This window comes from Ambystoma mexicanum, chromosome 11 (genome assembly GCF_040938575.1).
Source record: "Ambystoma mexicanum isolate Mex_15411 chromosome 11, UKY_AmexF1_1, whole genome shotgun sequence".
In the NCBI taxonomy this organism is placed as follows: Eukaryota; Metazoa; Chordata; class Amphibia; order Caudata; family Ambystomatidae; genus Ambystoma; species Ambystoma mexicanum.
Window position 1 is genome coordinate 89902877 of NC_090934.1, and position 18571 is coordinate 89921447.

General features: G+C 44.1%; 1 protein-coding gene across 1 annotated transcript in view; it reads right to left on the reverse strand.

The window, feature by feature from the left end:
• CLSPN (claspin) overlaps positions 1-18571 on the reverse strand; it is a 503683-nt gene that overhangs the window by 148821 nt on the left and 336291 nt on the right. The window contains exons 17-18 of the mRNA XM_069622600.1: positions 18021-18099; positions 15919-16031 (exon numbers count right to left, since the gene is read on the reverse strand). Of these exons, the coding sequence (XP_069478701.1) occupies positions 15919-16031; positions 18021-18099 (192 nt within the window). The remainder of the gene's footprint in view (positions 1-15918; positions 16032-18020; positions 18100-18571) is intronic.

The window sequence follows — 18571 nt, forward strand, 5'->3', positions numbered from 1 at the left end:
AAGATGCAGCTATTGCTCTCTCTCGCAAGATCTGTTGAAAAAGGATCAGTATGAAATCTGCCCACTCCTTATTTTCTTTTAACATCTTATTTGTCCGGGCCAGCTGCTTGAGGAGCTCAATTGAGTAAGTCTTAATGATATATCCACTTTGTTTATATCAATGGCCCAGGGTTTCGAGTTAGGCCTCTTGCTAGGTGATGTTCTAATCATCTCCTCCTTAAAGAGTGCAGTGTAGTGATTCACCCAGTTTTCTTTAGATACTTGGTTGTTGGTTAATGCAGGTTGTAGGTCATCTCCTTTGTTTATTATATCCCAAAGGGAACGAGCATTGGCAGTTGTAATCGCAGCCAGCATCTTGTCTGTCACACTGCGCGCTCCAGATTTTGGTCGCTTTAAACCAGTTCCTATAGCTCTGCTTTGTCAGCCTCAGCAATTCTGTTTCATCCGATGGGTTACTTCGGTTTATTCTACGTATTTCAGCTCGATATTCCTGTTAGGGAGAATTCTCTGTTAAGGCTAATTTCCCAAACCTAGTGAGTCCCCCAGCAGCTTTGCTGGATTTTTGGGGTTTATTTTTTTCTCCTGCTAAGAGTGAGACTCTCTTTCTCCCACTCTTAGACACGATTTGAGATATCCTTTGACTTTGTAATGTGTTTTATGGGCTATGGGTCTTTTACTCCATAGGGCTACATGTGTTGTGTGTGTGCGCGTTACACAGCACCCTCAGTGCAGTAACACAGGGGTGTCATAGTGACCCCCAAACAAACTCCATACCCTGGGACTGACTACTGTCTCCCAGGGCATGTAAAGTCACCATTGGCTTTATTAGTCCAAATTTGTGAACAGACCCAGTACAAACCATCATATTGTGGAAGTACTGGAAGGGATTAATTAGATTACCCCTGGGTCTGTTTTCAAGGGGGCACTGTGCAGTCCCCCCCTTGTCGAGTTTCTGGCTGGTGGCAGTGGTTACCACGCAAAATATTCATTAAGAATATTTACTATGGGATTTTCCCATTCATTTTAAACGCACCACTTTTTGGTGCAATGTTAAAGATACCGTCAGGTTATTTATTTAATATTTATTCCCCGTTTGGGTCTTTTTGCTAGGACTCGTGGCGTTTGTGTTCGCCTCTAACTCCAAACCCAAGTCAAGCCCTTTGTTCCACTTTTGGCGGGCTTCTGCACAGAAGCCTCCAAAAGTGGTGCCACTCTGTCTGGTCTACAGGATGTGTGGGAGGGGGGGTTAGGCACCCTGGTCTGAGTTGCCTTGGCAACTCAAGTCGCACTCTTGTGTGATTGGTCCAGTGGTGAGCCGCCTGGCTCACCACTTCGCATGTTTGATTGACAGCTAAGACTGGTGAATGGGGGTTTTCTGCATAAAAGCATGGCTTTGGGGACTGGAACTTCAGAAGTCGCCACAAGACCTAAAGAATCCGAAGAGGGAGAAGCTGAGCCGACCTGCAACGACGACACCGGTGGAGCTCTGCTGAACCGTCTCACCACTTCCCAACGACAGAGAAGATCTTCATCCAGGAGAGTCTTCTTCTGAGCTGGTGGGGTTAACCAGTTCGCCTTCTTTTTTCGCCTCCTGGATCGTCCCGTGGTCGAATCGCTCGTGCCAAGCACCCTGGTGGCCGGATAGCCACACTTCACCACTACCGCGAATAAAAGAAACATACCTTTTAATCGAGAAACTCTGCGGCTGGTTTCTTCCCTGGCAGTGCAATGACCTCCAGCTTTCCTCCACGTCGAGATCTTCTCTTCCCCTGGACAAAGCACTGACTTGCACCCGCTGCCAGGAACAACTGCCCCCGCTGGAGCTTCCTCACCATTTCAGGTACTGTGTTCCGCCTGGTCTCCCTTGCAACAGACTGTTCGTGTCCTATAAATCCTTGCCTCTCTATCCTGGGGTGACCTGGGACTTGCTAACTAACTTTTTCTGAACTGAGCCAACTCTTTTCGAACTATCTGCAAAGACTTTTTAAAAGTACAATTCAACTGTGTGATCTTGGACACATTCTTGCTCTACAGTAGACTCTGCCTTTCTTGCCTTGCTGGTGTTTCTTTTAAAAGTGTTGGTATTCGTGTGTTTCCTAATCCTGCCTTTTCCCTCCCTTTTTAATTAACTTATTGGAGTGCCATCTTAGGTTAAACGCTAACCTCTGTCTGCAAATAAGTGGTGTTTTAACTAAGACTTGTTCAATAAGTAATCAGGGGGGTGTATATATTTCTAGTGACTGTGTTTGGAACTTGCTTGCCATATTAGTGTTAGTGTATTTTACAAGTGTGTTTTTAAATAAATAATTATATACTTTTATACCCAAGCTCTGGTCAGTGTTTGCTTGTGCTGCTGTATTTTTGTACCTAATGTGTATACACTATATACTGTCTAACTCTTCTTGAGAGAAGTCTGACTGCTCAGCCACAGCTACCAGGTAAATCTGGGTGGTGCAGACTGCTACCAATTGGGTTTACTGCTAACACCTGTAGTCCTAAGCCTTATGCAGTGGTCCCTAAGGGAACTGCACAGGTTTCTGCCTAACAATTCCCTTTTCTTTTTTGCCAACTCGCTATTGTATGCATGTTTCATTGTTAAGCTTGTAGACTTATTTATGTCTCTCTTCACCTCAAAATCTTTCAGGCACCATCTATATTCCACTGTGTTGCCATTTTGATTCTTCCTTATGTTGCTATCCAGGTTTGCCACCAGCTGAGGAATATTGGTGGTTTTAAGGCGTATTCTATTCCTGCCCCATGTCAGTTCAGTTTGTTGCTTCATGGGGTTTGTCGATTCCTTAGAGGGCCATAAAGTTCTACTTCTAGGAGTGCGTGGTCACTCGTAGTTGGTTTCTTTACATGCATTGATTTTATCCATTTAATTGTATTTTCAGCCACGTAACAATAGTCTAGGCAGGCATTCTTTTTGCCACAGAACCACGTATCTGCACCTGGGATGTCTCCTGTAATCTGCCCATTTAGCATTGTCATGTCTCGTATATTCATTACCCGAATCCATCTCAATTCTGATGTTTCTAGATATTCTTTATGTCTCAACCTTTCCAAGGAGTCCAAGAGCTTTAGATTCAGGTCTCCACATATTAGAATCAGTTGACTTGGCTCTTCATACATTGATGTGTCAATCATTTCCATGATCTTTGTGGAGTACTGTTCTATTTCAGTCTGTGGGACCAATATGTATTTATTAGGAGCAATCTTATTTCCCTTTTTCCCTCTGTTTTTAACCAATTTGACCATTTGAGTGTATGGATTTGGATTTAGATGTTCGATAATCTCTAGGTCTAAGTCCTTTTTAATTAATGTCAAGAGGCCCACTCTTGGCCATCCCAATGGACCTTTTAATGCTGGATTCATGCATATTTGATATCCTTCACATACGGGTCTAGATCTTATCCAGGAATCCTGTATGCATATGATTTCATACTTTTCCAAAAATTCACATTCACCAGAGTACAAATGGCCAAACCCTCTGGTGTTCCATGGGGCTAGTAGGGGTTCTCGCTTGGGCTGCGATTCCTATTGTTTCTTTTTTTCCAATGTGGGTTTTGAAACCCTGGCACTCCTCTCCCCTTGAGTTTATTTAGTGGGTTCTGCTTTGCTTTGTAGCTGCTGGTTTCTTGAGTTGTCCACAGTGTATTTCATTTTTATCAGAGAATTCTCCATTCTTTTCTGACTAGTCCTCTTCCGGTCAGTTTCGGGGAGTCTCTCGGTTCACTTTACCTTCCTTTGAGTAATATTCTCTAGTTTGTCGTTTGAGAATTTTTTTTTTTTCCATCCTTAGTTAAGTTTTTCTCGATCTGCCTTTTATTTTGGTTATGCAAATTTTAACCATATTGCAAATTCTCTTAGTTTTTCCCCTTTAATCTCCTTATTGTCCACCACGCTCAACTTCAAGCCTAGTTCCCTTAAAGTATTTTTTGTTCGCCACACCATATCTCTTACTCTCTCAGATCTGAGATAAAGCAATCAAATCTATCCTTTTGTCATCTAGAAATTCAATGACTACAATATCTTTCGGCCGTAGTTTCTCTTTCACTAACAGCCTGTTTATCAGGGCCGTATTTTTCCTGTTTAGCAGGATTTTTTGTGATCTTTGGTGAGACTTTCTAGTTTTAATTTAAAGGATTTGGATATCTTCTCCTTTAAAGCCTCTCTCCCCGTTCTTCTGTTGTCCTGTTTTATTTGCAATTTCCTATTGCTTCCCCTGGTCAAGTCTATGATTTCTGTTTTTCGGGGCTCCTGGTTCTTTGTATAACTTCGATTTTAAGATTCCTCCTGCTTAGATGAATGAAGTTTTCGGTGTGAGGTCCTTTGATCGTCTAGATCCCTCAGCCAACTTGTCATCCTTGTGTCCTTACTGTAAGCTCTCCCTGCTTACCTTCGTCCCTTTCCTCCTCGTCTCCTTTTTATTAACAGTAGACTTATCTTTTATATTTCTTTCTTTTAATTCCTCTAGATTTGAATATTTGTCAATCACTTGCAAATCCAACATGCTGATATTCGCCCATGAGTCATGGGCGAAGATCGTTATCTTTGATAACTTCGATAAGATCACTCAGGCATTCAGAGGCGTCCAGATTGACTATTGATCTTGAATCCATCTCATACTCTCTTTCAGTGGCTTGTTCGTGTCGAAAATCTTGATGCTGGAGATTACTGAATGTCATTTTGCGCCTTGGTTTCTTAGAGAGAGGTCTTGTATCTTCCCGTGATGGAGTTCTTATATTTCTTAAGAACACTCGGGATCCATTTGCTTTTCTTATTGGCAATGTGGCGTGGGGATGCAGGTAAAGTGTTCTCTTTCTCTTTTATCATCGCCTGGGGAAGTATATTTGCCTGTTGGAATATAGAGTATGTTGATACTGGGTTCTTATCACCTAAAGTATTGCCGGCGACTGTTTTCTTTTGCTTTGTGCGCGGTTGCTCCTTTCCCAAGATCATTGGCCCCAACTTTCGTTTCCTTGTTTCTTTTAGTTCAGGTCCCGGATCTAGTTTTGTATCATTAGTTGGTAGGTGGTGGTTCTGCATATCTTTAGTGATTTCATTTACTGTTGCCTTCAGCTCGCAGGACTCACATATCCATTTATGATCTTCTAAGATAGCTTCCATTAGCAGATGTTTGTCATTCGAGTCTTGGCGAGCCAGATCACAAAGTCGATTCTGCCACGAGGCGTCGGACCCCTTCTCGAGCCTTACGTCCAATCTTTCTGTGAAAGCCACCAGTTCCATGATTTGCTCCTTCATTTCCAAATTCATTGCATAGGTCGAAGTTACATTGTCATTTAGCGTTTCATAAAGTTTCAAATAGGGGGCCAACGTTTAATTCAGCGCTGCCATTATTACATTTTGGATGTGCGCAAGATCCTCCATCCTCCCTTTGTTGCAATGTTCGCTAAGTTTCCTCAAGTTCACGTCGACCAACAGAGGCTGAGTGGCATGTTCCAATCTTGTAGTTGTCCCATCCAGTGAGCTATTAATCATGAGCCCTTTAGTTTGGTTAATTGTTTCCTTCTGAAATAGGCCCCTCGGGGTGGCCGGACTGAGCTGCTCCTTCGTGTCCAGCGCAGCGATCTTCTCCATAATTAAAGAGAAACTTCGCCTTTTTTCTCTCACGATTTTTCCTGTTAGGTTTGAGATATCTTGGATTATTTTGTTGGCCAAGGTTGAGTTTTTCCGATATGGTGATTCCGGGCTATTGTCATGGTTTGTAGCTACAGAGCTTCTGCTAACCTGGTTTCGGATATATTCCTCATCCACAGCCAAGGGCTCCATTCTCCCCCTTTTTTCCTTCTCCGTACCTAGTTTCTGGGGGCTCTTAGAGCAAGCTTTTGCCAACTCTGTAGATGGTGGAGTTATGGGTTGCTGTATTGAGTCCTGCCATAGATCTTCCTTCCAGTCTGGTTCATTTAAGGGGCTTGGAATTATCTCCCCGTCTTCTTCATAGAAGATCGTGTTAAATAAAGAACGCTTATTCAAGTGCTCATCTAATTGAGGCTGTATTTCTCCATTGTGTTCATTTTTCTGCGTGGTCTGGTCACCTTTGGTCTGTACTGACTCTGCCTCAGGGTCGACTGTCTCTTCTCGCAGGTCCACCTCTTGTTCATCATTGTTTTTTCCCCCTTCTGGATTTCGATCAGATTTTTTTAAATCTTATTTTTTGTAGGGTGGTATCTTTTCCCTTAATAGGGATCCCATTGATTCCAGGTGCAGAGGTGTGTCTTTCAGCCTCTGGCTTTTCAGTTGTAGGTATTGTCATTTCTTTTATTGTATCAGACTCAGACAGCTGAGCTAGTATATTTAAGGTCGGCTGTTGTGTTTGTTCTGGCATCTCCCCTAGACGTTCAGTAATATCTCTTTTTAATGGACTTTTGTCCATGTTTGTTATCCTTTCCTGAGAGAGAGCAGGCACAGTATCGATCGTTCCAGACTTATGGCTACTTTTGTCATCCAGTTTGTCTTCCTCCATGTTATTAGAGGGCTGAATCAACACTGAGGATTCTTTCTGCTGAGATTCAGTATGCTGCGTGTTCTCAGCGGGTACAATCTTTAGCAAAACTTCACTTTCCGGCACACGCATGGGGTCCTCATCCCTGCCTCCCCCAATGCCTATTTCTAAAGTGTCAAGTTCCTCACCACCGGAGATCAAACTCGTAAATGGGAGTCGGGTTTGTGTGAGGCTTCGGGGGGGATGAGGAGGGCTTTATGTGTCTGTCGCGTTGGTGGTGGCTTCAGGCACTGCACAGCTGGGCAGGAGGTTAGGCGCCGTCTTACCTGTTGGCGCGTTTTTCTTCGGGAGTCCTCCTCCGGGTCAGTTGATACGCTGGTCGCGCACATACTTGCTCATGTAGTGCAGCTCCTCTCCACCATGTCTTATTACAATTGCCACCTTGCGTCCCCACCGGCAGCACCGATAGCACCACTTGCACACCACTTCCCTATATTTTGACACCTATTTCTTATTGACTGCTGAATAGTTTCAGGATTTTCCCATGCAGCATTAACCCTCCTTTGTAAGGCTACATGAAAGGGAAGTATGGGGTCTTGCGGGCGTCCTCCTGAAAAGAGGACAGTCATGTCATCATCCTGATAAGACAGGTGAATTTCTACCCCATCCCATGAATTCAATTACCCTGTTCAGCAATTTCCTATAACCTGCATCAGAATGTTCTGCTGGGTCAGGTTTTTCAAATTCATATTCTGAAGAAGTATCCAGACTACTTGCTGACTGCACTCATATGGGTCTTGTATCTTAGATTGAGAGTCCACTAACTCCTCAGGGACTTGTCTTGGACCAAATTTAACACCAGCAGGTGAAGCCTCTTCTTCTACCGATGACACTCCTTCATATATAGATGACATGGTCCTAAAGAAATCATGTCTGCTTTCTGGATGAAACACTTTTTCAGGTGGTATAGGTTTTAACATTGGTGTCGATTTTGCCATTGGATGGACGTAGGCAAAAGCGTTGATGTTGTAGCCACTACCTTTGAAATTGTCGAGGTATCTTTCGATGCCTTCGAAGGAATCGTTAATCCCATCGAAGTTGTCGAGACCATCGACACTGACGAAGGAGCCTTCGATACTGTCAACTGTGCACTCGACGTAACCTTTTTAGGTTGGGTCGTCGACGTTTTGTGCTCGACCGCCTTCGATAGAGGCTTAGAGGATGTTTTAGATGAAGACTGATGAAGTATGAGAGTCTGACGCCATTTTCTTGAGATCTACCTCCAATATATGCACCAGTAGGTTTTTTTCTAGGTGGTGTCTGGGAAGACTCCCTGGATGACACCTGACAATTTATTGCTGGATTTTCTCGTCCTAGATCTTCGCCTGTCACTTTTTGTGAGCATGGTCATCAGACTGAGGGGGTCTGGGAGGCGTCATCAAAAATGTTCAACATAGATGCTCTGAAAGCTTCCCACTTTCTAGGGGAGTCATCTGTCCACAGACATGTTATGACTTCAGACGACGTCGAGGAAGAGGGAGACCGGTGTCGTCTTTTCTTCGCTTTTTAGACGAAGAAGGGGACATCCTGGATCTACTCCTCGACCTAGATTTTTTATGACGTTATCCTGAAGACTCAGCCGAGTCTTTTCTCCCCCTCAAAGAAAACTTCGAGGATTCCTCCCGCACCGCCAGTTTACCTCTGTGTTCTTTTAAGGCCTGCTGGGTCATCTATACGGTGGTCGGAACCGAGCCACCAGAGGCAATTCCAATGGGGATGTCAGGTCCCTGGGAAAATAGAACACTGGTTTCTGGTTTAATTCCTAATATGTTTTCATGTTTTATTTCTCATTTGGCTGCGCAATACTTTAATTATTCATTTTGAGCTTCATTATTTATTAACTATTTGTTATTAGTGAAGTTCCTTGTAGGAGTTGGTTAGGCCTTAACCTTGGTTCTGAGAATGCGGGTGACAGCCCAAGTCAAAATGCAGGGAAGGAGCAGGAATCGTGATTGGGTGAAGGCAGAACAAAGGATTGACTTCGACATATTCCTCCCACATTTCTTAAATCCAGTCTTCGGTGTGGAAGGATTAGATGAAGATGACATTATCGTACGAAATGAAGCGCGGTTTATATCGAAACGAAGCTAACGGAAAAACGGAACTGAGGCCAACGGGCACGCTCGAGGCATTTATACAACGGAGGACGTCGGCACTCGACTGGATCACCCTCTGGTGGAGAGCGAAAAGATTTCCGAAGCAGCAAAGCTGAAGGTAAGAATATAAAAAGTGGCGTCGAACTAGGGCATGCCAGTAATACTATCCCTAATGTGACATCCACTGTACCAATGATCCCTCACGCGTGTATGACCCTCAAATTGTATTTTTTTGACATGGAGTAGCAGGAGTACAGAGTATCCAAGCAGATAAGATAGATAAGACTATATTACAGTTTTTCGAAACTCGAAAATGGGTGTCGACACAGGGCATGCCAGTAATACTATCCCTAGTGTGACGTCCACTGTACCCATGATCCCTCACGCGTGTAGGACCCTCAGATTGTATTTGTTCTGACATGAGGTAGCATGAGGAGTAGCGCGAGTACAGATTATCCAAGCAGATAGAAAGATAAGACTACAAGCATCCATGCGCCTTCTCTCAGAGGGGAGGAAGGGTGAGCGCATGTGAATCTAAGCAGATACAAACATCAGAAATACGATTACGGTGAGTAATGTATCCAGTGTGAGGCTAGTGGAAACTGCTTAGATCACATGCTGTGCATAGATTAGCGAGCAGTGTTAGAAGGAGGTGGGATGTGAGAAGGGTCACGAGCAAATAAATGTCTTCGAACCGCTTGTCCCACTTGATTATCTGTCTTGGAATGAGTGTCAATGCAGTAGTGCTGAGTAAAGGTGTGAATAGAGCTCCAAGTAGCTGCCTTGCAAATGGTGTCAAAGGGTACATTTGCAATGAAAGCCAGAGTGGCCCCAGTGCCTCTAGTGGAGTGGGCTCTTAGCGTAAAAGGCAGAGTTCTTTCAGAAAGGGAGTAACATAGCTGGATACAATTGACTATCCACTTCGAGATGGCACCTTTAGAGACTGTCAGGTCCAGTCTTGAATCTTCCTGCAGGAGTGATGCTGGTCCACCAGACCCCCCCTAAGTCTGCCTGCCCAACAATCCTTCAACAGATAAATGTAACACTCACCTGGTTCCCATGGAGGCGCGGCGTCGAAGGCGCAGAACTCTGAAGATGGACAGGAAGGGCCCCTCTATTCTGGCTTCCCTTGCTCGTTGGATACCCTCCTTAGGGTTTGGAAGGATGAGCTCTCCATCCTGCTTCTGATGCAGGGGCGCGTTGAAACCCAGTTACTTCATTGGATTGAGGATTGATGGGAGTTCAGGTAAGCTTGACTGTTCAGGTAAGGCGCTGTAAAAGTTCTGTTCAAAAGTTCAAGCTTAATAATAATGTTCGTTGTCTAATTGCAGCAAGCGCTAATGCTCATGTCTTTTTCCCCTTAGGGGCCGGGGTTCGGAGTGCCGGAGATATGGCGCCGACCCGAAGTGAAACAGTTCTGGATGAGCGCTCAGGTAATGTCTTTGCATTCGCTCATTCAATGTCTTTGTCTTTTTTCCCCATAGGGGCCGGGGTCCGGAGATGCCAGGAAGCGGCAGGACCCGGAATGCAGTGGGAATAATCCAACAGGTAAGACTTAAAAGGAAACTGAGCTTTCCTTATTCCTTTTCTCCCTCTCACCTTTGTTCTTGTCTTCTTTCCTCTAGGCGCCGGGGCGTAGCTGAATCCGGAAGATCGCTGCTGAAGATTGAAGCGCCTTGCAAAGGTGAGTAAAATGCAGCGCTGCAGCGATCGAAACAAAATGCCTTTAAAATGATGTCTTCCTTTTCAGGGCCGTTGGAGAAATGACTCCGGGATGCAGATTTAGCAGGTAAGGGCTTTTCTTCTCCTATTCTCTTCCTTTCTCCCCTTGCAGGTGTTCCAGGGTGCTGGCAGGCGTGGCTGAAGTCAGGATGCAGGAGCTGACACGGTGAGCGTCCAGCTGCTAGGTGCAGAACAACGCGAAGCACGTGTGGCTGTTCGGGTGGGGTTTAAATAGCCTTGGAAGAAGTTCCTGGTATGTATCCTTCCACCAATCAGGTATGTATCCTTCCCTGACCACACCCGGGTGGTGAAGTAGTCCCATTCAGGCCTCAAGAGGGCCTGGATGAAGCAGCAAGGTCTGCATCAGGTAAGTGTGCACCCAAGCACTTAAACACATATCCTCTTCTATGAGCCTGGCGCCTAAGGCGCCAGGACTGGGGTCCGCTATGAGCCTGGCGCCTAAGGCGCCAGGACTGAGTCCAAAGGGCCCCGACTTGGGCCCGCTGAGACTTCCCTGGGGAAAATGATGTCTGCCTCTGGGGTTGCTGGGCCCGGCCTGGCTCCTTGGAGGTAGGCATCATGACAATAAAACTACCAAGCTGGCAAACCCAAGGGGAAAGGGGAATGGAGGAGAAAATAACAAAAGACAGATCTTCACTGGCTGGCACTGATGTTCTCTGGAGCTGGATTATACGCCTCAGTGTCTGAAATCTAGGAGACAAATTATTTATATATATATATACATATACATATACATAAATTAATAATTCCACTCTTGCTAATTTTACTAAATTACTACCACTCTCCTAATTGTACCTGTAGTCTATGCTCTGATGCTGATGGGCTTATTTAGTTTGTATTGAATTACTTTAATCATGGTTTTCTTTCTTCTTTTACTGTGGTAATATAATCTTTAGGAAATGTCTTGTTTTTTTTATTTTTGCAGACTAAATATGAATTCTTGAAAATCTAACTCAGTTTAGTCTCTAGGGTCTTTCAAGAATGTCACCTTCTTATTCACAAAAATATATATTACATATAAATTTGCTTCTTACAAATTATCTTCCTGGTATTAATCGTTTTAGAAGAAAGTATGTTGCTTTAAATCGAGTTTGCACAACTCGCGCTATCATCCGATGCTTTTATATGTTAAATTCCCCAAAAAGATCAACTCAGATGCAACGAGTTCCGCGCAATACGTTTTCTTCCTGTAAATACGTCAGACGTAACGACGCTTCACGTACGCCATTGTCCTGCAAACGATTGCTTCCTGAAAAGACGTTCCGACGCTGGACGTACGTAATTGTCCTGCAAACGATCGCTTCCTGAAAAGACGTCAACACTTGCACACGCGCACAACGTTCTTAGGGTTCCTTTTTCTAACTACCTAGACGCGCGTAGCGTATGACTCGAAACGAAAAGAAACGCTCGCCCTTGCAACTGCAAGCTAGCGTATTTATTTTTAAAACAATCACGCAAGTCTTTATCGAAGGTTAACGCGCGCCTTGTATTATTACACGCGCAATAATTAACTCGGATTCAAAAATTACACGCAACAAGAGAAGTTCCCAAATTAACACAGAACCTTTTTTCTTCATCCAAAAAATTTTAACATTAGATTTCACTCAATTTTTTCTTAGGTTAAATTCGAACTGATATCCTTGACTTTTAAACTTTGAAGATTTAAATAAACTTAGCTTGCTTCATCTGTACTTATCTTCACAGCTTTCTGGATAACTTCACTTCAAACCCATGGAAATATGGAAGATTTTAAAATCTTCTTGGATTACTAGAATTAAGTCTACTTTAAAATAATTCACTAGAGCTAACGAAACTGCAACCTGCCTCTAAGGCAACCAAAATGAAAGGCAGTTTAGAACTCCGATGAACATTGCAAACTACCTTATCTATTCCCTCCAATCACTGCTGCAGAAAGGACACTCCATCTTGCTTTGGGGAAACAAATGATTCCTGTAAGTGTCATTAAGGAATAGTTCAGTTAAAATTCTGAACTCTCACCAAACATAATCCAAATATCACTCTGTAAATATTAATCTACAAATACTGTGTTTATTAGTAAACAGGAGTTCTGGAAAGTAATTACAATATAAATTCTAAATTTAGTGTTCACTAAAAGTGTATGCTAAGGAAGCCTTAGAAACCCGCCTTGGAATCCTAACACTTTTCCTTTTAAAATGATGTACCCTTGAAACTCTTGACATGTACCATGGAATCCTGACAGAGACGCAATCTCCCTCTCTGCCTGTAGCTACGGAGACAGTTGGTCTGTTTTTCTTAGCGGCCTGGTCTGGTCTACATAGTAGAGGACCGCTCTTCGCACATCTAGAGTGTGTAGTTTCATCTCTGCAGAGCTTTTGGGTTCTTGGAAGAAGGCCGGAAGCTCAAAGGACTGGTTAATGTGGAATTTACAAAATAACTTAGGTGAGAACCTAGGGTGTGTTCGTAGAACCAGTTTATCCTGATGAACAGTAAAGAAAGGATCCTGCACTGACAAAGCCTGAATTTCACTGACCCTTCTTATGGATGTAATGGCTTCTAAGAAGGCAGTTTTATAGGTCACATGTTTGAGACTGGCTTTATGCAAGGGTTCAAAGGGAGGCCCCATGTGCTTAGCAAGCACCACATTAAGGTCCCATCCTGGTGGTGGGTTTGAAATTGGAGGGTGGAGTCTCTTTACCCCTTCCATGAAGGCTTTAACCACTGGTACTTTCCACCACGAAACCTTGTTGTGGGAGGTGGTGTAGGCTGACAGCACTGCCAGGTGTACCTTGAGTGAGTTAAATGCCAACCCTGCATCCAGCAGGTGGAGCATGTATGTGACAATATTGGAAGGAGTGCAATCAACCGGGTTGATTTGCTTATTCTGGCACCAGATAACAAATCTTTTCCATTTATCAAAGTAACAGTGCCTCGTGTTAGGTTTCCTAGATTCTTTTAGGATGTCCATACATCTCTGTGGTAAGTTGAGATGTCCAAACTATGACTTCAGGAGCCATGCTGCCAAGTTCATTGAACTGGGTTGAGGATGCACTGCTGGACCTTGGTGCTGGGACAGTAGGTTGTACTAGCACGGGAGTCTGATGGGTTCGCACACCGTTAGTCTGCTTACGTGTGGGAACCACTGTTGCCTCGCCCACATGGGAGCAACTAGGATGAGCGTCATCGATTCCCTGTGCATCTTGTTGACCACCTTCCTCATGAGAGGGGTGGGTGGAAAAGCATAGGCAAATTCATCCACAGGGCGTTCCCCTTGGAGTCTGGCTGAGGGAACCTGGATGCGAATCCTGGGCATTGCCTGTTTTCGCTTGTGGCGAATAGGTCTGTAGTGGGGAAATCCCACTGTGAGAAGATGTCTTCTACGACTTCTCTGAGTAGACCCCATTCGTGTTCTTGTGGGAGGGGATCTCTGCTCAAAGCGTCCGCTAACGAACTGAGATCCCCTGGAACATGTTGAGATGACAGGTAAATGTTCCGTCTGAGTGCCCATATCCAAATTTTCTGGGCAAGCTTGGACAGATTTGGCGAACAAGTCCCTCCCTGTTTGTTTAGGTAAACATCGCTGTTGTGCTGTCTGTCAGGATCTGCACTGACAGGTTCAACAGGTAGGGCTCGAACGCTTGAAGTGCTCTGAATACTGCCAGAAGCTCTAGCAGATTGATATGATTCTTGGCCACTGTGTGAGACCAGAGACCAGAGACCCTGAGCTGTGTGGAGAAGGAGGTGTGCTCCACACCCTGACAGGGATGCGCCTGTTGTGACTACAGCCTGTACCTCTGGATTGTAAAAGGGTTTCTCCTTTGACAAGTTCTCTCTTGTCCACCAGTGAAGATTTTTTACAAGTGTTGGCAAAACTACCACTAGATCGTCCCACTGACCACTTGCTTGAGACCGCTGTTTCGCTCACCATTCTTGCATGGGTCACATGCGCAGGGTCACATGCGCAGGGTCACATGTGCAGGCGCGTGTGGGGGACCAGGTAATTACATGACGCCATCATGCCTAGCAAACGCATCGCTTTGCGCACCCTTATCTGGCGACCGGGCTGATAGAGGAATTTGCAGTAGTACATTCCGAATTCTTTCCTCTGATGGAAAGGCCAACCCCTCTTGAGTGTTTAAGACAGCTCCTAGGAACTGTTTGGAGGTGCTTGGCACCAGACTTTCTCGTTTATGGAGAAACCCAATTCGAAGAGTAGGTCGATCGTTCTTTGAATGTTTGATCTGCAAATTACTGGGGTATTCCCCGTGATGAGCCAGTCTAGCTAAGGGTACACTGGGATTGCCTCCCTACGCAGGTGTGCCGCCGCCACCGCCAGTACCTTGGTGAATACCCTTGGAGCCGAGGCTATACCGAAGGGCAGCACCTTGAACTGGTAGTGCTGACTGTCCATCTTGAAGCGCAAGAATCTTCTGTGCGCTGGGAACATGGAAATATGAAAATAGGCATCTTTCATGTCCAATGTTGCCATGTAATCCCCTTTTTTAGGAGGGCGATTACCTCTTGGAGAATAGTCATGCGAAACTTTTGTGGCTTGACATACTTGTTTGCAGGGCGCAAGTCTAATACTGGGCGCATTGTCAAATCTTTTTTTGGCACAAGGAAGTAAGTTGAATAAATACCCTTGTTTACCTGGTTGCCCGGGACGAGTTCCATCGTGTCCTGTTAGGCAGAAACCTGTGCAGTTCCCTTAGGGACCACTGCAAAATGTTTAAGACTACAGGTGTTGGCAGTAAGCCAATTGGTAGCAGTCTGTACCACCCAGATTTACCTGGTAGCTGTGGCTAGCTGTCGGCCTATGCACAGCATGTGATCTAAGCAGATTCCACAAGCCTCAGATGGGATACATTACTCACCGTAATCGTATTTCTGATGCTTGTATCTGCTTAGATTCACATGCGCCCGCCCTTCCTCCCATCTGAGAGAAGGCGCATGGATGCTTGTAGTCCTATCGATCTGTTTGGATTATCTGTACTCGGGCTACTCCTCATGCTACCTCATGTCAGAAAAAATACAATCTGAGGGTTCTACACGCGTGAGGGATCATGGGTACAGTGGATGTCACACTAGGAACAGTATTACTGTCACGCTTTGTGTCGACGCCCATTTTCGAAAAACAAACTAATACTCTGCAGCTTCCACTAGATGTCGGCCTATTCCACAAGCCTCAGAAATTAATTATATATATATATATATATACACACACACACAGAAAATGTTGGTGTATCGTTTTATGCATGTGTGAGACTAATTAGACTGATCACAGCCTGCTCCCCGCTTAGAATGAACACATACAGATCTGTCACATTACCGGTGGGAGTCTTTCGGACTGACTTGGATGCCCTGTGCACTTTCAACCATCTTTCTGAACCCCCTCCGACTAAAAAAAAAAATCACTACCAGCCCAAATTTAAAAACATCTCACCCAAAATTATTTCAATGTAAATATGTGCTGTCTTTATGCACATTTTCCTGATGTACCGTTTACTTTTATCATATAGTGCCTTTTTAGCAATTAATCTAGAATAAAAGGTAGCATGAAAGATAAACACGTACAGTTTTCTCTTCTTTCCCTGCCTTTTCAGAAGCAGCTCCTCTTCATCTTCACTCTGGAGCACCCGACCATCACCCTCAGTATTGCTGCCATTGTCAGATTCTGAGCACTCCTCCTGGCAAACAAACAAAAATCAATTTAGATCACTTCAAATTTGCTGAACAAAGACATCTGTTTGCAGTAGGAACACAATTTACTCTGAAAACAGTACATTTCTCAAGAAATGAAAAAGTGAAGAATTACACAAGTATATATTTTGATCATCGTGTACCTTGTTACAGATCCACTTCAGAGCAATCACAAAATCATTGCAAAAGAGAAGATTCACTGGTATTAAGTTTCGTAGCTAAGACCCCACAGTAGAAAAAAAAAATCCCTTGCCATGCAGCTCCAAACTCTTAGTATAAATCTGTACTACCCAAATGTTTGGTAGAATGGAAGGCCAGCCATGCTCATCTTATGAGGAGGATGCGAGCTGTGGATAGGTACAATGAACTCAATCCATAGGCCCAAAGAATACTCACACTTGTAGTTATAATTTATATACACAAGGCAAAGTTACATTCAGGGATGTAAGTACTAGTCAAACTAATTAACACAATAGAAAACATGAGCAACACTTTCAGATGAGTAAAACAATAGCAATGGAATGCACCAGTCAGGAACATCGAGTGACTTTTAATAAGTGAATTGAACTATGTAAGGAAAACTGTTATTCAGCACCAGTGATAGCAATTTACTACTTTGTGTGGTACTTTTCAATGATTCCAATACTTTAGCAGTCCATTCCCTAACGAGTTAAGAGTTCTTCAGTCAAATGAGGAAGTGGGCAAAGGGATGTGCAGAAGCAGAAAAGAAAGTTCCAGAGGCTTTGGTAGAATAAAAAAAGTTATCAGGGACCTTGGAAAGGTCTCCCTATAGGCGGACAAGCATCAGGCCTGGGCAACTGGTATGGGTGAACACCAAAACACCGCATACAGCACTCCAGTAACACGGGAGCGACAATTTCGCTTGAGGTAAGTACTACTCTGAGCCCCACAGTACCTGTGGAGTACTGAAGATGATGCAGCTAGATTCTCTCCTATGTAGCAGCAGTGGACCCGGTCTCCTGTTCCTTGGTCGTGGCGACAAAAGGCGGGACGTTGGAAGGAATGTCACAGCAGCAGTCGAGACAAAGGACCCTTAGAAAGGAATTATTCATACTTGCATGTTGGTCTGTGGTTTTGGCGCCTTTTCAACAATGTACGATCATCGTATAGTCAATCCACATCGATTCTCCGGTTCTGCACTCGTGAGGGGTCTTTGAGGAGGATCTTGTATCTGGATGTCCAACTAGAGCTCACCAAAGTTCTGGGATGATTCAACCGGTGGACAATTGCACAAACCTCAGTGGAGCGCGTCCACAGCCACTAGCCATAACTATAGGGTTGTTACTGTAACTAAAAAGTTACAGTAGTAGAGAGAAGGGGGATGCCAGTATCCCCACAGCACTCCACATAAGGTGGGGTGTGCTGAATGCTCAAAGGAAAAGGCTAGGAAGGGTACAGTATCCCAATAAAAGATTATTAAAAGGAGAGCACAAAGGGCTCCCAGCAACACTGCACATATGGTGCTGTGTGCTGCAAAAGTGAAACACAGATGCCTTTAAAAAGGTATGAAGGAAAGCAAGACTTCATACAATAAGGCAAAACATAACAGATTAGAGCAGATGAGAAGGAAGAGAAAAATGCTCCCCTCATTCAAGATAATGAGAAAAGGTACAGACAGAAGTCCAGCAAAAAGTGCTGGGGGACTCACCAAGAGAGGGGATTAAGCATACAATGGATACCTAACAAGCATTTAAAATATCTTCCATCTGAAAATTAACTTTCATGGAGTAACTAAAATGGCTTACCAAAATGCCCAACTTAAAAAAAAAAAAAAAAAAGTGTGGCCCTCCTCCACCCAACATTCACACTGGGAGAACATGGTAAATCTGGTGAAAAGGTAGGACCACCAATTGCAGATTTCCTTGTGCGACGGGAGTGTCATGGGTAGCAGTAAAAGGGTGAGTAATACAATCGCAATTTAAATGGATATCTTTTTTCCACGCTGTAGTACTCACTTCTTCACTATCAAGCCCTTTGCCATCTGGCAAAAGCTTGAAATCCTCAAATTCATCCTCCTCTCCATCTTCCTCATCCCTTAAAAGAAATGTTAAAAAAAAAATACCAGTCAACCATTTTGCAAGGCAGATTTTTATAATAAACCCTTCAAAGTTAACATTGCAATACAAGCTATTCCTGAATAACCAAAAGGAGAAGCAGGTTACATTTCTGGCTAGCAAGCCAGTATTGGTCAAGCAAGTTATGATTTGGCAAACATTTTTAACAGCTAGTCTAAGTAAACTGCTTTGTGGGATTCCACTGAATTTACAGGACTACTGTACGAGAAGTAACATTCCATTTAAAGCTTGCATTGGTGAGGCAGTTGAAACTTCAAGCCTACTCGCATCACTGCATCCCAGGATGACAGAAGATCTTGGGCAGTGCATCCATACAATTGCACAACATTGCATACATTTTTTTAATCAGAGATGTCAATACTTCTCATCACAACAAAATCCTTCCCAGTGGAGTACTAGGAACAGGGAACGGTAGAACTCTCCAGATGAAC